This window comes from Microcaecilia unicolor, chromosome 5 (genome assembly GCF_901765095.1).
Source record: "Microcaecilia unicolor chromosome 5, aMicUni1.1, whole genome shotgun sequence".
Taxonomy (NCBI): Eukaryota; Metazoa; Chordata; class Amphibia; order Gymnophiona; family Siphonopidae; genus Microcaecilia; species Microcaecilia unicolor.
In genome coordinates, this window is record NC_044035.1 from 323,621,333 (window position 1) to 323,643,115 (window position 21,783).

The 21,783-nt window shown below is 43.4% G+C and overlaps 1 protein-coding gene across 2 annotated transcripts in view; it reads left to right on the plus strand.

The window, feature by feature from the left end:
• The window catches only part of CHST8 (carbohydrate sulfotransferase 8), a 709,560-nt gene extending 688,457 nt beyond the window's left edge, over positions 1-21,103 (plus strand). Inside the window, exons 3-4 of one of the 2 annotated variants that reach the window (XM_030204436.1) lie at positions 15,376-15,425; positions 19,691-21,103. In XM_030204436.1, the coding sequence (XP_030060296.1) occupies positions 15,376-15,425; positions 19,691-20,836 (1,196 nt within the window). In that variant the 3' untranslated portion in view covers positions 20,837-21,103. The remainder of the gene's footprint in view (positions 1-15,375; positions 15,426-19,690) is intronic. The other variant, XM_030204437.1, reaches the window with a different exon arrangement.
• Positions 21,104-21,783: the final 680 nt, after the last annotated feature.

Consider the following 21,783-nt stretch of genomic DNA (forward strand, 5'->3'; position numbering starts at 1 on the left):
TAACTCCAGACTGGAATAGACTTCCTGAGCCGGTGCGTCAAGCTCCATCTCTGGCCGTCTTCAAATCTAAGCTAAAAGCCCACCTTTTTGATGCTGCTTTTAACTCCTAACCCTTATTCACTTGTTCAGAACCCTTATTTTATCATCCTCACTTTAATATTCCCTTATCTCTTGTTTGTCCTGTTTGTCCTAATTTGATTGTAAGTTCTGTCGAGCAGGGACTGTCTCTTCATGTTCAAGTGTACAGCGCTGCATACTTCTAGTAGCACTATAGAAATGATAAGTAGTAGTAGTAGTTATGTGCAACCACTATGGCTGCAGAAGATGAAAGATAAGTGAGGCACCAAAATTATGCCCCATCCATTGCCTACCCTGCTTTGCTGTCATATAGTTGGGCAGAGTGGGAGCACTAGGAGGTGCGTTGCACAGGGCATGTTTCCAGTTTGGGACGCTATTGCTTTTTGAAGGGAGGTGGGAGGAATCCTAGCTGTTTTCCTCCTTTTTATTTTACTTCCAGCTTAGCTGGAATCAGAATCAGGACCTGGTGTCATGTGCCTTCATTCCCAGCTACCCAGAAAATTTCCCCTCCCCATTTACTTTAGTCCTTGGCAGAAGACCGTGTGCCAAGGTTCATTCTGGAACCCTGCAAGCCAGGGTTCTACATCTGGCCACTAGGTGTCACCATTTTGTGACGACTAGGCTTTCTTCCCCCTCACCTCCAGCAATGAAGCTGCAACTTTAGCATCCCTCAACCTTAGGGGAAAACATGAACTAGGAACTGAACCCAGATCCTCTGCATCGTGCCACCAGGCTGGTTTCTATGCATATATCATTTTTAAGAGCCAAAGATTATCTTTAAGGAGGTTCAGATTCAAAATCAGGCAGCCATCTGTAGGGGGAAATCCCAAAGTGGTTCTAGAAATACGACTTCCCATGATTGTGTCCTCCTAATATTTATTCAATTAATGTGAAAGAAAAATGTTTCCTACGCAGTTGAATTAAGAAACTGTGCTGTTATTGCATGCACTGTCCAATTATTTTCTGTAAACATCGTGTTTCAGCCGCCTGACAACAGGAGATGCCAGTCTTTGTGACTTTTCCGCCTACCCCAGGGAATTGATTTTCTCTCTCTCTCTCTCTTTATTCCAAGCAGTCACTGTAAAGCTACTTTCTCTGTGGAAAATGTCACAGGCTCCAAGAAACAATGCTAAGGACAGGCTTGCTGCTCTGGTTCACTTGTTTCTTGATGGATACTGTATTTGATTTGCTCTGAGGGTTTGTTAACCTTATTGTTTTGCTTTGTTAACTTTATATATAAAAATATAACTTTATATAATCTTTTTTTTTCTTCATTTGCAGCAGGGAACATTATGTGTGATCCAGCAGGAATGGTTTTGACATTGTTGTTAAAATGTCTATTCATTGGGAGGACAAGAGAGAAATGAATCATTCTGATATGCAAACAGCTTATGCCAGTCCATTAGTGCTTGGAATTTTACCTGTCTTCGCCGTACAATGAAGGAAGTCTGTAGGATATGCCTTGATTCATTATACCTTTGTCAATACAAAAAATAATCATTTTAAATCCACATAGAGCAATATTCAGATCATAATCCCATGTCTTGGAAATAACAGCAGAGTCAATTTCAAGATTATTCCACTGTATTATAGCTAGTGGGCATACACACACACTCTACGGTACTCATGTAAATGTAATTTGCATTGCAGTACAGCGTTGCTGACTAACTCTCGAGATATGAATGCTAAAAATGTCAAGGATTCAATACAATATTAAAGTGAGATTTGATTAGTGAAGGCAACCTGTGCAATGTAATTTTTCTGTCTGCGCTTACTGCATTTAAGGATGGCTTATGTACATGTGGCATCAAATCTGATGTGACAGGTATCGGGTGGGAAAGGGAAAGCAAACTGAAAGAGCCCAATATTCAGAAGCCATATGTCCATGGAACCATTCAAGTGATTAGCAATCATCTCCAGCAGATGTGTGGCACTCGCCATGTATTTTCCAACCAAAAGTAGCAAGTGTAATTGAGGCTTTGATACTCACACACTTCACATCTTTCCTAGTCAGTGGAATTTATTATATGGGTTGACAATCTGAAGCATAGAATTGTGCTGTATGTTTTTTACTTTCTATGTTTTTTTGTATCCTCCCCTACTCCCCCAAGATGGTATGCCCAGGTGGCACATATAGGGGCCCTTTTACTAAGCCGCGTAAGCGTCTACGTGCGCCCAACGCGTGCCAAAATTGAGTTACTGCCCGGCTACCGTGTGGCTCTTGTAGTAATTTAATTTTTGGTGCACAGCTGATACGCACGGATAAAAAATCATTTTCAGATGCGCGTATCGGACGCACGCCAAGTGGCATTTGACGAGCGTAGGTCATTACCACCCGGTTACCACATGAGACTTTACCGCTGGGTCAATGGCTGGCGGTAAGGTCACAGACCCAAAATGGCTGCGTGGCAATTTTGATTTTGCCGCAAGTACATTTTTGGCAAAGATTGTAAAAAGGCCTTTGTTACAGGCGGGCTGAAAATGGATCGGCATGCACCCAAAACCCGTGCCTACACTGCCGCAAGACATTTTTCAGCGCACCTTAGTAAAAGGAGCCCATAGGGCTCTTTTTAGAATGCAGGGTTAGCGATTAGCATATGCTGAGTACAAAGAAACCCATGGGAATTGAATGGGCTTCTTCGCGTTCAGCGTGCCGCTAACAAGTAGCGCTGCTTTGTAAAAGGAGCGGTTACTTTCTCAAGCTAGGGTGGTTGAAAGCAAGGCTTTTCCAATACTTAACCCCAAGCAACATTCCTCTGTCTGATAGTGGGTAGCTCAAGCTCTCTCCTATCCCCACCTCAGGGATCGAGCACATTGCCTCAGTGGTGTGACATGACCCCAGCCAGCCATATTCAGGGTGGAATTCTCAAAACCAGGGGCGTAGCCAGACTTCAGTGGGAAGGGGGTCCAGAGCCCGAGGTGAGGGGCATATTTTAGCCCCCCCAGCACCGCCGACCCCCTCTGCCATTGCCGACCCCCCCCCCCCCCCCGCTGCCACCACCACCAACAACAACTTTGACTCCCCCCCCCCCCCGCCGATGACCCTCTCAACCCACCTTCTCGCCACCAACCCTCCCCTGCCGTCTGCTACCTTTGCTGGCGGGGGACCCCAACCCCCACCAGCCGAGGTCCTCTTCTTCCTTCGTTCTGTTTCTGAGTCTGACGGTCCTGCATGTTGTACGTGCAGGACGTCAGATTCAGAAACAGAACGAAGGAAGAAGAGGACCTCGGCTGGGGGGGGTTGGGGTCCCCCGCCAGCAAAGGTAGCAGACGGCGACGGCAGGTTGATGGCGGGAGGGGGGGTCGAGAGGGTCGTCGGCAGGGGGTCCAGGGCCAAATGGCCCCTGTGGCCCCACGTAGCTACGCCCCTGTTCAAAACTTACCATATTGTAGCCAGGATAGCAAGCACATTATTCAGCGTCCAATGCACAAAGGGATTCTGCATCGCTTTAACCGTTTGCAGTAGCAGCTACCAATAATCCTATGCAAATGTATTACAATTAGCAATGCACAGAAAGAAGCACCTATCTTTAATGTCCAGCAGGTTTGGAGTTGTCACTGCATGAGGGCAGTCTGCTTGCGTTTTTTTAAATAGTATCTGTACAGGCGTGTTAAATGTGCCTTGTGCATGCATTATCCCCCGGATTCTATATAGCGCGACTTAAGTTGCATGCACAAATCCAGTCATATTCTGGATTTGTGCACTCAACTTAATTAGTTAACAAGCCAATCAGCGCCGATAAATTGCCACTTGACAATCAATTATTGACACTAATTGACATTGATTAGAATGTACACACATAACTGTCTAAGCATATTCTATAACATGATGCGCATAAATTCTAAGTTATAGGGTTGAAAAGGGGCGTAACCATGGGTGTGGAATGAGCGGGTCATGGGTTTTTCTAAAATCTATGTGCATAATATACCCAGTCCGCACCTAATTTAAGCATCAGCATTTACACTGTCTTACTTGGCATAACTGCGCATGACTAAATTTAGTCAGACAGATGAGTACTCACCGTATTCTATAAACCGTGTAGAAATTTAGGCTTATTCTATAAAGTACACCTACAATTAGGCATAGTTTATAGAATATGCCTAAGCGTATTTTATTTCAGTGCCAATTTTTTAGGCATGATATATAGAATCAAGTCCTATATGTGTGTATTCCACATGTAATGAACAAGCAAAGTGAGGAGGACTCAAGGAGGATGTCAAACAATCTTTAATTCAAACAAACATAAAAATGACCCGACATAGCTGTGTTTCAGCACCAAAGGCCTGCTTCAGGGGTCAAATAGATCTCTTATATTGTTGACAACAAAACCATATCAGAGAAGAAGTCAAAATCCTGGCTGTCAAAAATGCTGTGTTATCTGAGTAAGACCATCAGATGGCCACTAAAAATACTGCCTTAGTAGAAAGCCGCTGTGACTGCCGTCAAACCGGCAACCATCAGTGATGTAATATGGTTTTGTTCATTGCTCGTGCTTGTGTGAGGCACTTTTCCTCCTCTTTTTTCTGTTTGTATTCCGCATGTAACAGTAGTGTTAAAAAGTTGTTGTGGAATATTCGTTAATAGTATCTCCATGTGAGTGTGAAATGTGCCATGTGCGTGTATTATAGGTGCGTGTGTGTCCAACACGTAACAGCTTTGTTAAAAAGTTGTCGTGGAACCAAAACAGAAAAGCAACTCCATACAACAATGGTTATGACGCACACCTAGGATGTGGTTGGTCACCTTTTTTCCCTGGAGATGAGTCTAACATCAAATCTTACTGCAAGACTGTTATATACATGTGCGAGGCGCTTTCCCTACCGAGCCGCTTGCAGAATTTCCGCACATCTCATTTGCACGTGATTTCCTTTGAGCATTGATAGCTGTTAATTGGTACATTCAACTGCGGATATAGACACGGACGGTATTTAATGGCGACTTTTGAGCATCTGGCTCTCAGTCCCAAGTCTCCTGCACCACACGCTGCAGGCTGAAGCTCAGTGATATATTCCTACAAAAAAATTCTGCATACAGAAACCAGCTTTATGAAACTAAAAAGTAAAAGCAAACTATTTTGCTTATCTTAAAGGGATATACTTGGGACAAACATATTCAGTTTGGTTCATTTTGGGTTTCCCCAATTAATGGACTTACTTCGATTCATACATTCATTTCATTAATATATATTTTAAAGCTCTTTAGAATATTTTAAAGCATGCTAATGACATAATGCATGTTAGTTCATAATGGTTTAATGTGTACTAAAGTTTCCTTCTTAGAGGCCAGGGCTGTACAAGTGTTCCAGGCCACATCTGGCCTGTAGCCAGCTTCTTTGTGGCCTGTGGTAAAGCAAATGGTCTAACCAGCAGCCATGACATCACTTCCACCCACTCAGGAGGAAGTGACATGCATGCAAGTTTCCCTTTTCTTAAAGCACATCTGAGAGGAGAGTCTCTCCCCATGATAGAGTGGCCTAACATTTAGGCAGGGGACCAACAATATGGCCTTTGGACCAAAAGGTTTGCTGCCTTAGTTCTAAAAAGTGCAACTCTTTGCTGTAATGCATCATTAACTTTAATGTTTCTAAAAGGTGTCCCGATATAGTAACATCAATAAAGTTAATTATTAGTTTAGAGATTTCATAGGGGAAGCAACTGTTATACAGTCACACAAAATCATACATATAGCAGAATTAGAGTAGGTACAGAGAAGGGTGACGAAAATGATAGAGGGCACAGGATGACTTCCCTAAAAGGAAAGGCTAAAGAGGTTGGGGCTCCTCAGCTTTGAGAAAAGATGGCTGAGGAGATATATGATAAAGGTCTATAAAATGATGAGTGGAGTGGAACAGGTAGAGGTGAATACCTTGTTCACTCTTTCCAAAAATACTATGACTAGGGGCACACAATGAAACTACTAAGTGGTAAATTTAAAAACAAATTGGAGAAAATATTTCTTCACTCGATGTGTAATTAAACTCTGGACTTTGTAGTCAGAGAATGTTATAAAAGCAGTTAGCTTAGCAGGTTTTAAAAAGGCTTGGATAATTTCGTAAAAGTCCATAAGCCATTATTAAGATGGACTTGGAAACATCCACTGCTTATTTCTAGGAAAAGCAGCATAAAATCAATTTTACTCCCTTGGAATCTTGCCAGGTACTTGTGACCTGGATTGGTCACTACTGGAAACAGGATACTGGGCTTGATGGACCTTCAGTCTGTCCCAGTATGGCAACGCTTAAGCACTTATACAGGCTGGAGAGATAATTAGGTGCCAAGAATGCACATAAATGACCAGAACACTGGCATATAAATATGTGTGGATATACACAAATAATGCCAATATTTACTATTCTATAAAGTGGCACCAAAATGCAACGGCACATAATTTGAAAGGGGCATGCTCGCAGGTGAGTCCTGGGCAAAGAATGAACAAGATGTATAGTTATGTGTATAAATTATAGAATGATATAATTTACATATATTTTTGGCTAATCTGGGCATGAGCTCTATGGCTGCAATAAATGCATGCACCTAAAATATACACGATTAGCTGCTCTGCTACACTGGTATTCTAGAAAGGGAAGTAGGTGCCTATTTTCCTTTATAGAATAGCCGCCAGATAGGCCCTTCTTGGCATCCAGAAATAAGCACACTGGCATACAGCTACCCCTTGGTGTCCAGTCAGTTGTCCACTCTTCACAACAGTTTGCAAACAGAAGAGTTTTCAGGAATAAATCTACTATGATTACTCAGCTACAGCTGGGTACATAGAAGTGCATGTCGAGCGGCAAGCAGAACTGTAGAACTGCACAAGGGAATTTGTTACCCTACTTTCATACTAAAAAATCAGAACGTTGCGAAAGACTTCTAGTTATTGCTAGGGATAGGCATTCATTTGTGACGATATGAAAAATGTCATTGACTTATCCCACGTTATTGCAAGTCGTTAACAAATGAAAATGAGCAGGAAAAACACAAAAATTTCATGTTCTATCATGTGCCTTTCAGGAGACTGAGCACCATTTGCAAAGAGGGTGTCCGTGGTGTAGGTGTGAACTATTGCCACCACTGTGCATGCAGGCATAGTGCGCACTCATTCAGAAACAGCGCGTACTCTCTGCACATAATACGCCCTCACTCAAAAGAGGGCGGCGCGTTCAACTACTTTGCCCCCATGTTGAAAAAATAGCTAAATAAAAACAAAGGGGCCCTTTTACAGAGCGGCGGCAAGCCCAACGCGGGCTTATGATTCGCTCTTCCAGGACTACTGCCAGCCCAATGTGGTCGCCGGCGGTAGTCCCGCCCTGAGCACCCACCATTTCGGGGGGGGGAAAGAAAAGCCCTGGAAATGGATTACATGGCAAAAACCCAGCGGTACCTGGGCATCGCTGCATACTGCCCAGTTACCACCCGGTTAGCGTGGGAGCCCCTTTTGCCACCTCAGTGGGTGGTGGTAGGGGCTTCTGCACTGCATGGTCATGCATTAAGAGTTCTCTTACCACATGGCCATGTGTCTGGGGGCTTTTTTACCCGCTGCAGTAAAAAGGGCCCTGGCACATGGGGAAAATAGCTCCCACCACTGGTCGGCTGCCACCCGGGGCGGATCACCGCTGCGCTGCGCACCCCCCCCCCCCCCCACCAGGTGCAGCGGCGTCCATTCCCCGTACCCCCGGGTGCAGCACAACACCTCCCCCCCCCCTGGTGCATTCTTACCTGCTGGGAGCAGCCGCACGGCTGTCGGTTCCGCTGGTTCCCTGCTCCCTCTGCCCCGGAACAGGAAGTAACCTGTTCCAGGGCAGAGGGAGCAGGAAGCCAGCGGAGCCGACAGCCATGCGGCTGCTTTCTGCACCCCTCCAGCGGCGCGCACCCGGGGCGGACCGCCCCGCCCTCGGTACGCCACTGCATAAAGGGACCACATAATGAACATTCCCAAACACAAAGTGGGGAATGACACAAAATAAACATTTTTCTGGCTGCCCATCCCTAGTTACTACCCTGGTCTGCTCCTGAGGTTGTAATCAGAAGTTCCTTTCCCCAGGTCCACCTTTATTCTAGGTTGTATCCCCTCCCCCACTTTGGGCTCACTGCATCATTCATTTACCAAGGCATGCCTTCATTCCTGTATTCTATGTTTTTACAGCTGATTATGTATGCATTGTTCCTCTGCACTGTATACTGGAGGTCTTTCATGTAATCCACCTTGTGCCCTAGGAAAAGAGAAAATGTCAACTGAATCTAAATAGAATATAGCAAATATTTACCAATGAAGACCTATTCAGTGCTTTTGGTGAATGAAAAAAAAAAAAATCTATTTCTGTGCAGAGATTTTAAATATGACTTAAAAAGGACTGATAGGCAACTAAGTGAAAGGTTAGTACTTTATCTCATTCTGATACTGTATAAAAAGAGGATAAATGCTTAAAAATGCAGATCCATTATTTCAGATGTTAAGAGAACAGATAGCCCTGATACACCTTCCACATGATAAGGGGTAATTTAGTTCTTTACTAAAATGTGTGTAGAAACCCCTAGGGTGTTGCCTTCCTTGGACGATAAAGACCACTGGTGGTTTTACTAAAGTATTATGCTGTAACCTATGCATACCCCTGCAGTTTTCAGAGCAAGGGAACAGCTTTCCTGACCAGTGAAATAACAGAGAAGCCTTTTGGAGGGAAACTGGGACTGGTAATCTTGGTCTCTGGTTCAACCACCCACTGCAGCAAGTGGGAATAGGTGGCCAGCTCCTCAGGAGGTTGAGGTCTGTCCCCCAGTGGCGTACCAAGGGGGGGGCAGTCTGCCCCAGGTGCACGGCGCTGGGGGGGGGGGGTGCCACACACCTGTCCGCTACTTTCGTTCTGTACTCCCTCCTGTTCTGGGGCAGAGGGAGCATGGAAACGAACGAAGCGGATAGGCGCGCAGCACCCCCCCCCCCCCCCCGTGGCGTGCACCCGGGCGGGGAGGGTTTCTTTTGCCGGGGGGTGTCCTTTCGGCAGGGGGGGTCGTGCTGCACCCGGGGGACGGGGCGCATTGGCGATCCGCCCCGGGTGTCAGCCCCCCTAGGAACGCCACTGTTGTCCCCATATTTTAAGGCTGCTGATTCTGGTTTCTTTGGCCTGGAAATTTACTGGTGTATTTCAGTATGTGTGATATATGTGAGCGTATGTTTGTAGGTAGGTATATTGTGTTTTTGTGGTGTGTTTGAGTATGTGTGTTCATGTAATCTTAAACCAGATGATTTTAAATAGCATAGGAGGGAATCTCCTTTCAGCTACTTGAAAAAGAAAACTGGGGCTGTAAGCCATTGGCTGGCATTGTGGCAACTGGTTAAAACATTTGTCAGGAAGAAATTTAGGGGTCCTTTTACTAAGCTGAAATAAAAAGTGGCCTTAGCACACCCTTGAGTGGGTTTTTCCTGTGTGCTAAAGCCATTTTTACTGCAGCAGTAAAATGGCCGATTTTCCTTTTTTTTTTTTTTTTTGTATTAATGGCCATGCTTTGTTAGCATTAGCCTGCAGCCATTTAAAACAATTACCACGTGAGTACTTACCAACACCCATTTTGTAGGCAGTAAGGGTTCACGTGGTATTCCTGCGTTAATCAGCTAATGCACAGTAATGTAGCTGCGCTAAATGATTAGCGCAGGAACACCCACCCTCTGCGCCCAGATATGTCCCCTCCAAGAGAAAATAAACAATATTTTTGAGCGCCTGGTTAGCGCATGCTGATTTGGCAGGTACTGCAAGACACCAGAGCACGTCTCGTGGTACACCATTTTTAAGCTGCGATAAGTTCGTAGTAGAGCTTACTTCAGCTTAGGACAAGGCTCCCTTAATGACACCAGGTCAGGACAGCGATGTTACCCCCTGTATATATCAAATGTAACTTCACATAACAAACTGCTCAAGTAAATCAATAAAGCACCTTTGCCCACTGAAGTCATATGTAGTTAAAACTGCTTTATGTTTACTCTTCTAATGTAGAATTTCATCGTCTTACTCTGTTGTTGTCTAGAAACAGTAACCACAGTTTCATTACACAGGTGACTATGAGTCAAGTCTTCCAGCTACAAATGCAGCATTGTAAACTATGAGCTATCAAACTTCCTGGAAGAAATCAGAAGCGTTCGAAAACTACTGTAGTGTGTGTGATGTGGGACATCCCTCTCTCTCTAGAAAAGTTGGCCGCAGTGTAAGAGTAAATGTTTCTGAATAAGTGTGGGAGCAGGTTTCTCTTCTCTTTTGTAATAGGAGTGAATCATGTTCTATCTGCTTGTAAACGCAATAGAACATAGGCAAGGACTGGGCTATTCAACCCGAGTGCAAGAAAAAGCATTTAGTACAAGAAAAGAAGACTTTTTAAATGCACCCACACATTAGTCACAATTTCCATAACAATGTCATGGAAATGTAACCTTGCTTGACTGAGATATACAAGTGTACCGGGGACTGGATTGGTCTGCAGTTGTCCTTGTTAACAGACTGAACATTTGCACTGCCGCCCCACTAATTCAACTGGCGCTTTCTCAGATAGCCCTGACAGTGAAGAGTATCGCAGTCGTGTCCCCAGAGGACTGGACAGATACACCCAATTTCTGAATGTCTTGCAAAGACAACTCACTTTCAGTGGCAAGGTCCATTGTTTTTTTGCTTTTTTTATTTTCGATACTGTTATATTTTAGTCTGACTCTCTTTTTCCTGCTTTCCTGGACTTCTGCTTCAAATCAGAATGTCACTGTTGGGTCCCTCTGTGGCAACGGAGGCATGGACTTCAGCAAGTAGATAAGTCAACAAGTGGACACATACCTGACATCAAAATCTCTTTTGGGAAGTACGAGCTCCCCCTCAAATCATAAATCAGGCACTTTGGAATACAGTTAGGTTCAACACTTACTCTAATTCCCCAAATCCAAGCAACTTTCAAGAGCCATCTCCTGACCCCCCCCCCCCCCCCCTCTCCCATGTCCTGCCTTTCCTATCACAAATTGTACTTCCTTTCTTGATTTCAGTAATTAGTTTTGTAAACCTCTCTGATTGGCCATCCACAAGGGCAGTATAGTAAGAAACTGAATAAAGAATAACACTGAGGTGGGGTTTCCATGAACCCTCATTCTCAGCTACCTAGAATTTTATTCACCCCATTCTTATATAGCATCTAGTCCTGCCAGTCTATCAAGAAACCATGGTGGGAGGGCACAGAGCATGACTCCCACCATAACCTGCTATGCAGCCATCTTGAGTCGGTCTACTAGCAGGGCAGTTCTATAAGTGGGCACCTCCTTTAGGTGTCCCAATGCCATGAGGTGAGAACCTATTCCATGAAAGCCTCTAAGCACTCAGATTCCATTACTGAATACTACCGTAACCTGGAATCAGAGTGCCTAAAATCTAGGCACTCGCAGTTTCACCAGCCATAGACCTGGCATAACTGTAGGCGGCAAGGGTATGTAAAACGTACAGTATTCTGTAAGTCGAGTGCTTAAATAGCAGCCTGTCTATACCCCTCCTGTACTGTACTGAATGTCCCCTTTCTTACCCATGAGCATGTATTTATCCAGAAATAATAGGACTAGAGGGCACACAATGAAGCTACTAAGTAGTAAATTTAAAATAAACTGGAGAAAATATGTCTTCACTCAATGTGTAATTAAACTCTGGAATTCGTTGCCAGAGAATATGGTAAAAGCAGTTAGCTTAGCAGGATTTAAAAAAAAGGTTTGGCTAATTTCCTAAAAGAAAAGTCCATAAGCCATTATTAAGAAGGACTTAGGAAACTCCACTGCTTATTTCTAGAATAAGCAGCATAAAATCTGTTTTACTGTTCTGGGATCTTGTCAGGTACTTGTGAGCTAGATTGGCCACTGCTGGAAACAGGATCCTGGGCTTGATGGACCTTCGGTCTGTCCCAGTATGGAAACGCATATGTTCAATTGCCATGTGACTCTCTTCCTATATCCTCACTATATAGAAGGGATCATGTCAGAGCTGCAAAGATGTGATACATATTGGTGCAGCTCCAGTGATTTGATCTGGACAAGAGAACCAAAACTTCAAGCCTTTAAGGAGAAGGCTACAGTCATTCCAGAAATTCTCCCTTCACATAAGATTGTAAGTCTTAATCAATAAGATTATTGAATAAAAACTTGTTCAGTAATAATGACATGACACCAGACACGTTTTCTTGAAAATGAATCCATAGATTTTTTTTTTAGGATTCAAATTCTCATCACACTCTCTCAAGATACCTCGGGGTCGATATTCAAAGCGATTTAACCGTCTAGAAACGGCTCCTGGCTGGTTAAATCATTTGTTAACTAATTAATGCCACCGAAAATGTCCTAGTGCCCAACTCGAAACTGGCTATTTTGGGGTGTTCAGGGGCGGAGTCAGCATTTGGCTGATTAAGGGCCAATATTCAGCATTTAACTGGCCAGGGTAACCCCATACATAGGATTGCATAAAAGTCAGTCTTATCTTTATGTGGTTCACCAGAGCCAGTTAAGTGCTGAATATTACACTTAACTGCCTATATTTTCACTGGCTCTGTAACCCAGATATTCAATGCCGGAGCCCGTACATGGCCCACCATTGAATTTCTGGCCAGTATCCAACATCCAATTTCAAGGGAAACTTATAGAACAAACAGTCTGTGTTTAACTCAGTGACTGGCTAGAAAAGAGAAACTGGCTAGATCCATGACAATCTGGATTCAGACCTGGTTATGAAACAGAAACAGTCCTCGTATCCCTACTAGATGATCTTCACGGAAACCGAGATGGAGATTCACCTCGGTCTTAGTACTGCTAGATTTCTCAGCAGCTTTTGACACTGTGGATCATGATATCATGCTAGCATGACTGACAGAAACAGGTATCAATGGAACAGTTCTTGCTTTGTTCAGATCCTATCTATCAGATAGGCAACAATCCTTAATGTTCGGCAGCACCTCATCACCACCATGGGCACTGACCTGTGGAGTACCACAAGGATCGAAAATGTCACCCATTCTGTTCAATATCTACCTCAAGCCACTAACTGAGCTGATTTGGTCAGTGGACACTCAGTTCTACATCTACGTGGATGATATGCAGCTACTCATACCCACTAAAACTGACTTACCCACAGCTCTGAATAAACTGATTACCTGTCTAACATCAATTCAAGAATGGGCTAAGCACAACAAACTTTGCCTGATCCCATGTGAAACCAAGCTTCTCTGGGTCCCTAACAGAAGTGGACATGTAGCTGACGTTAAAATCTCTTTTGGGAAGTACGAACTCCCCCTCAAATCACAAATCGGGAAACTTGGAATACAGTTAGGTTCAACACTTACTCTGATGCTCCAAATCCAAGCAACCTTCAAGAGCTGCTTATCCTATTTGCAACAACTACTCTGCCTCTCTCCTTACATTGAGAAGGAAAATCTTATCCCAGTTGTGCATGCCATGATAACATCAAGACTGGATTACTGCAATGCACTATACAATGGTCTGACTACAAAGGCAGGGCCGGTCTTAGCAAGTGCGGGGCCCTGTGCAGACCAATTTGGTGGGGCCCCGCCCATACCCTGCCCTAGCCACATGCACACCCCGCCCCCTTTCACACCTCACCCCGCCCATGTCACATATTTCCCCCGTCACCCCCCTCCCCATCAACCCCCCGTCAATCCCCCTCCCCTTACCTTACTCTACTGCATCTGCAGGGGTCCCTGCGGCACTAGCCTCCCCTCCCCTTACCTGCGTCTGCCCTGGTGGTCTAGTGACCTCTTCAGGGCAGGAAACAGCCCCCTCTTTCCTGCCCGGAGCACTGCCCTTGCCCTGCATCCTCCTGTTGCTGTGACGCACGATTTCAAAATGGCCGCCGAGAGTTGAAGTCTCGTGAGGCTGCTTCAAATCTCGGTGGCCATTTTGAAATTGTGCATCACAGCAACAGGAGGATGCAGGGCAAGGGCAGCGCTCCGGGCAGGAAAGAGGGGGCTCTTTCCTGCCCCAAAGAGGTCACTAGACCACCAGGGCAGACGCAGGTAAGGGGAGGGGAGACTAGCACCGCGGGGCCCCCTTGAGAGCGGGGCCCTATGCGGTCGCCTCTGTCGCCTCTGCCTAAGACCGGCCCTGTACAAAGGGTCTGCATCAGCTCCAATTGATTCAGAATGCTGCAGCAAGACTCATAGAAGGTTGCAAGTGACGTGACCACATCACACCATTTTTGCTAAAACTTCATTGGCTACCAGTACAATACAGGGCTAAATTTAAATCTCTAGATTTTCAAGGCCCTTAAAGGAAATGGCCCCAAGTATTTGAAGAATAGGATGACCCTCTACACACTTCCAAGGACACTAAGGTCCACTCAAAGGGTATCCCTAACCACACCCTCTCCAAAAGTCATTACACGATGTGACCCGCAAGTGAGCCTTCTCCGAAATAGCCCCCACACTCTGGAATACACTCCCTGAAAGGCTCCGCTTAACACAAGACTATCTATATTGCAGGAAGCAGGTGAAAGCTTGGCTCTTCAACCAGGCCTTTAATGGAAGAAGTAACTAACTTCTTAGTCTCTCACACACACAGAAGGAGTGACACAGGCTGCACATACTGTAGCAGGACATGTTTATCCACTCCTACCCCAAGTAGTTAATCATCTCTCTGACCTCATGTGCAACTTTTTTTAAATTAGTCACCTTATTTTCTAACTCCTCTTACTCTCTAACCCATCTATATGCTCCTTCTTTGCTTATAACCTATGCGGTCTATTAAAATGTTCAACTACGTACTGTGTTGACATTGTAAATAGTATACTATGCCATACTTTGTATTGTTATTTGAATATTTTTACTGCTGTTATTGTCTATTGCTTATGTTTGATTTATTCTTACTGTACACCACCTTAAGTGAATTCTTTCAAAAAGGTGGTAAATAAATCCTAATAAATAAATAAAAGTAAGGCATAACACAGAGGATCCTTACTTGTGAGGAAGTGAAGAGGGGCTCTGAGATATTGTAGCAGGACAGAAAAATGGTTAGACAGACCTTCTGGTTCTTATCTGCTTGATACTCTGTTTCTTAATTATATAATTTCATCATTCACAATACATGTGGCACACAATGAAACTATATCAGGCATGTCTCGTAAATGCTTCTTGCAAATACATATGCCAAGCAGTGTAAGAAGTGTATGAATAAGTGATTCTTTGCAGCACTAATAGCTTTTTAAAAACTGTTAATAGCCTGCTTACATCGTATTATTAACTGTCACAATATAAGTGGTTTCAGTTAGTAATTTTCTGCATTTTTCTTTTTAGGTTTAAGATTTAGCATTGGACTACAGCCACCAAAAACGGTATGTTCCGTGGTGAGTACGCAAGTATTTCTGTAGGGGGAGGAAGAGGAGAGAAGGGGATGGGATGGGGGGTAGGCTTGGATCTATTAAGAAAACACATATATGCCATTGAGATACGATGTTGGAATGCACATTGACTGTGGGAGAGGCACCTAGGGTTGGGGGTCACTTGATTATGCCATAATGTATTTTCACTTTGTTGATTAGAGCATAGAGTTGTGATTCCTTAATGATGTAAATTATTCATATGCTCGGTAAACTGGTCTCTCTAGCTATCTGTATTTCTGTAAAGGTACATTGCGTCGCCTGTCTGTAGTAAGGGAATTACAGAACCTAGCTTGCTAACAGAAGATAGTATATTGTGCTTCAACATTATTTTAGGAAGATAGAAAGATATATCAAAGTCTATACCCTGGGGCGCTAGTTGTACTTATTACTGTCTGAATTTGATCATCCATAAATACTTGCCTTCATGGTGGATGGCTAAATTGCAAATTACTAGGAGATACAGTAAACTTTGCAAAAAAAATGCATATTCAGTGTGCATATCTGTATGTGTGTTTGAAGAAGTGTTAAAGGGTTTTAAGTTTTTTGTTAATGCATAGTACACGGCAGAAATATTGCTCCATCTAGTGGATGCTGTTGCCTTCACAATAAATATAATTCCCAATAATAGCACTGGTAAATAAACAATAAATCAATATACAACAAACCAGAGTGTTAAGAAGCTAAAAGGCCATGGGTAGAAAGCCTCTCTATCAATATAAATAAAAATATTTACATGAAAAGGAGAAATTCTCAGAGTAGTAAATCACCCAAGCAGAATGCCACCCAAGAGGGTGGATAAGTTTCTCAGTCATTGACGAGCTCCCATGTGTGTTATGAGCATACATTGTGCTCCCAATCCATATGTGTACCAAACAACACTTCGTGATAAACAACCGTGACAGAAAATGTTAGGTGTTTGGACCCTTTGGGACCCTAACAGTTGATAATCCCTGTGTGGCATTGTCGGGTTGTGTTTTAAAGTGGCACGAATAAAACCCTTTTTAACTATTAGAAGACGTGCATTCTGCAGAACTTTTGTTTTCCTCTTCTGGATGTCCTTGTACATAAATTTGAGCACATGTCCAATTTGTGCATACAATTTAATTGAATAACAAGCCAATTAGCACCAATAATTCAAGTAATTATTGACACTAATTAGATTTAATTGGAATTTACGCATGATCGGGAAAAAGGGGGGTCGTGGAAATGGGAGAGGCATGGGCATAATGGGGCATTCTTAAAATTAACACGCATTGTTACAGAATAACAGGTATACGTGCCTAATGTAGGCGCGTTCATTTGCACCACGTTTCAGTTGGTATAAATGGCCGTGCCTAAATTTAAGCGTGATTTCCAGGCATAAGCGCTATTCTATAACCCGCACCTAACTTTATTCCTATAGAATAGCACTTTTTTGGTGCTGATTTTTTTTGGCGCCATGTGTAAGATCTAGCCCTAAGTGCCGTTCATCCCATAGGTTTATAGGGGGTCTTTTACAAAGGCATGCTAGCGTTTTTAGTGTATGGGTAACAGTGTATGGGTGGGCCAACAGCTTGGATGGATGGGCACCATGCTCTGCTCTGCCCTTCCCTGCCTCTCCCTCTCCACCACCCCTGCAAAAAAAACAAAATGAAAAATGTGCGCGGGGCTGTAACCCTGCATGCTACCTTCGGTCCCTGCAGCATGCTTTTCTTCACCCGTCGCCGGCAGCGCTGCCATTCATTCACACAGGCAGCTCCGCTCCCCTTTGCCACGTCCATCCGGCCCTCTCTGATGCACTTCCTGTTTACGTAGGGCCAGATGGACGCGGCAAAGGGGAGCGGAGCTGCCTGTGTGAATGAATGGCAGCGCTGCCGGCGACGGGCGAAGAAAAGAATAATGCATGGACCGAGGCAGCGCCGGCGGGGAGGACATGCGAGGGGATGTTGGGTGGGCGGGCCTGGAGGGAAAGTGGCTGGGCCTGGGCCCGTCCAAGCCCGCCCGTGGCTATGCCCCTGATGGGTCATGATTACCACATGCTAAAAGCTAGAGACACTCATAGCAATATATCAGTGTCTCTAGCATTTAGCACACGCTTATTTTTAATGTGAGCTAAAAACGCTAGCGTGCCTTTGTAAAAGGGGCCTATAATGAACTGTGCAGCATTTAGCCCACCTTAGTGAAAGGACTCCTAAAAAAAGGATGAAAAATATTCATATGAATTATCATCATTATCAGTCTATGATGCCTCTATAGAATACGCCGTACGATATAAGAAAATCTACCTGTTTAGGTAGCTATTTTTTGTGTTTTTTTTAAATATTTATTTAATCTTTTTATTTTGGGGGGGACCTCAGTTTGGGGGATTAAGCAAACCAGTTTGTTCTACTATTGCATAAATGAGCCCAGCTCGTCACTGGTCCGCTTAAACTTGCATAAATCAGAATGCTTTATAGCATTTTCTTTTGCTTTTATCTTTTAAGCTTATGAAGTAATATAATACTTAGCGTATTCAGCAAGAGTAGTGTCGGCTTCAGAGGGTTTTTAATCCAACACAAATCATGTTTCACCGTCAAGCAGCTTTATCAAGGATACCCCCCTGAAATATAAATATAAATATTTGTAAAAAAAGATCTCTAAATCAGGTAGATTTTCTTATATCATATAGTGTATCCTTTTGATTTATCTGCCTGAAAGAATACAGGTGCATGGATTTAGGCACAGAGGGCCATATTCTATAACAAAATGCATAAATTTTGAAATGCCCATGAAACGCCCATTTCCCCAACCATAACCATGACCCCTTTTGCCTACATGCATTAACATTTAGGCGCAGCACATTACAGAATACGTTTAGTGAGTTATGCATGTAAATTCTAATTATTGCCAATTAGTGCTCATTATTGCTTGTTAAGTGCTGTTAACAGCGCTGATTGGCTTCTTAAATAGCAGCCAGCTTTGTAGGTGCTGTGGGTGCTTGAGCACCCCCAATATTGAGAGAATTTCCTGTATGTTTCCAGGGAGGAGTTATTTCCATTGGACTTAGCACCCGCAATAATTTTGAAAAGTTGGCTCCTTACAGCATTGTTATAGAATACGCTTGGATTTCAGTGCGGATCTCTAAGTGTGCTATATAGAATCTGGGGGGAAGGGGGTAATTCCATAAGGAGCCACCCAGAATTTAGGTGGCAAGTACGCATGTAAAAGGCTGCTTTTCTGGCTATTTATGCGCACAGGTGCAAAAGTGACTGTATTTTGGCTATGTACTATTCTGTAAGTACACACTTATCTTCGATGGCATGTGTTTTGCAGGTGGGCGTTTACATGGGTAGAGTTTGGGCAGGGCATGGATGGTGCGCACAACTGAAACTTGGCGTAAATTCTGGTGCGTAAGTTAGGCGTGGACTCCCCTGAATTCTATAATACTGTGCGTATCTATAGTCAACACCCCTGACCTGTCCATGCCCCCTTTTCAGTTGCACGCTCAAACATTTACGTGCACATCTTTATAGAATAGTGCTTCGCAAGATGTGTGCAAATCCTAACTGGAACCATTTAACTGCAATAATTGGTTGTTAGCGCCCAATTATTGCCGGGTTTCGGCTCATTACTCAATAAAAATGCACATTCAATTTTGGGCACCCTATATAGAATCCGGGGGTTTATGGATGTTTGCTGACTGCCGCCAGCTAATTAAGACCTGGATATTCAGTGCCAGGCCATATCAGACACTGACACTGAATGTCCAGGTCAGCAGCGGTACCCGGAAATTATGTGGCTACAGCCCATATTCAGTGTCATACCTGCATCGCTAACCGGGCAAGGAAAAGACTATTTAAATGGTCCCACTTGCTTGGTTAGCTATGCAGGCACCAGCAGTGAATATCACCAGTGCCCATATAACTCCAGGCTCCACCCAGACTTTGCTCCAGGACCACCGTGAAGGAAGAACTATTCAATGGCACTGCCTAATTAAGTGCTAAAGAATATCCCCTCCGGACAGGAGCCTTTCCTGCCTGGTAAATGATTTTGAATATCGGATCCATAGTGTTCAGAGTAGAAGCAATATGTTTGTGTGTGTGTGCGTACATGTGCATGTGTGTGTGTGTGCATGCGTGTACACACACAGCCTACTGTACTTCATTTCCTAGTACAGCCAAGCTTATATGAATGGCTATCACTACAGTTTCTCATTTAAGTTAACAGCAAGTACTTTCTCCATGAACAATGTGTTATGTCTTTCCTCTTAGGACTGTACATCAAGCAATCAAGATGGAGAAATAATAGAAAAGGCTGCAGACAAATTACTGAAGGTAAACCAGACGGGATCCCCCTACCCACCACACTGGCTGCCAGCTAAGTCTCAGACCTCAGACAGGAGGCAAAGCAACATCATTTTTCTGATGAAAGATAATGAGAAAAAAGGCATCGAAATGAATCCTATTACACCTTACAAGCGGAGAAAAAGGTTTCTGATTAAGAAGAGCCCAATCCTAATTGCTATGAACAGCTCTACTGTCAACTTCTCCAGGCTGAAGGATGATGAGAGAAATAGTAGCTGGAAAAGGCTCTATGAAATACAGAGAGCTAGGAAGAAGTTAATGCAAGATGTGTGTTCGAAATACAAGAGTAACAGCAGAAGAATAATCAGTCCTTACTACGTTTCCAGAATTTTTGTTGAAGATAAACACAGAATCTTGTACTGTGAAGTACCAAAAGCTGGCTGTTCTAATTGGAAAAGAGTGTTAATGATTCTTAATGGATTCGCTTCCTCGGCTAAGGAGATACAGCACAATACAGTTCATAACGGAAATTACTTGAGAAGGTTGGATGGCTTTGATCGAAAAGGGATCTACCACAGACTCAAAACTTACACTAAAATGCTTTTTATTCGGGAGCCTTTTGAGAGGTTGGTGTCTGCCTTTCGAGACAAATTTGAGCATGCAAACAGTTACTATCATCCTGTGTTTGGCAAACCTATCATTTCTAAGTATCGTAGAAATGCCACCAGAGAAGCATTGAGGACAGGATCTGGAGTCCAGTTTAAAGAGTTCATTCAATATCTCCTAGATGTCCATAAGCCAGTGGGCATGGACATTCATTGGGATCATGTGAGTAGGCTGTGCAGTCCATGTTTCATAGATTTTGACTTTATCGGAAAGTTTGAAAGCATGGAAGAGGACGCAAACTTTCTGCTCCATTTAATCGGTGCACCCCACAACTTGACATTTCCTCAGTTTAAAGACAGGCATTCAAACGAAGCGCGAACAACAGCTAGAATTACCCAACAATATTTTGAACAGTTGTCTTCTTCTGAAAGACAGCGGACTTATGATTTTTATTATATGGATTATCTGATGTTCAATTACTCAAAACCCTTTGAAGACTTGCATTGATGTAACCAGGAAGCTGCGTCTGCCCGGTTTTCATTTCTATGGGTTGTAATTTGATCTTGGTTCAGTGAAGCCCTCAAGTAGCTCAGTTTCTTCTCACATTTTCTAAATGGGATCAGCAAATTCAAGCTGCTTTTTCACCTTTTTTTATATGCACACATAAGATCTAAATAGCAAAGCGAATAAGAAGGGAAAAAAATGCCCTGATAAACCATATATGTGCAGGTTAGCACTTTTAGAAGCCTTTCCTTAAAAAGCAAGTATCTCTGAAAGCCTTAGAGTCATTTAAGGAGAACAATAAGCTAGATGTATGTAGGTCTATATGGCTGCTTGGTATTATTACTGACTCAGATGGGTCAATGAAAATATATATCTCTGGAAGCAAAGTTTAAAAAAAACCAATAAGGGCACTGTTTACTAAGGTGCGCTAGCGTTTTTAGCGAGCACTAAATTCTAGAAACACTCATATATTCCTGTGGGCATCTCTAACATTTAGTGCATGCTAATTTTTAGCATGCACTAAAAATGCTAGCACACCTTTAGTGCAGCTTAGTAAACAGGGCACTAAGTTTGAAGAAGATGAAACACAAACAACCTAGAATAATTATTGGTAGTCACACTTCAGCTCCTGCACTCATCAAACCACATATATTCCAATGCTTTTCTGTTACATCACAATTTTAAAACTTAGGGGTCCTTTTACTAAAGGGCATTAAGACCAAACGTGTGAGAAAATATTTATCACAAAACCTGTTAAGGCATTTTGCAGTAATTTCCCCTGTGTGCTAACCACACTTTTTAAAAAAAAATATATATTTTTCAGGAGACGTGTCAGGGACAGGAAATTGACGTGGAAGTGTTATTCTGTTAGTGTCTCTTTTACTAAGCTGCACAGATGCCAGATGATCACCTACTATAATATCAGAAACCCACTCCCCATTAATAAAAGC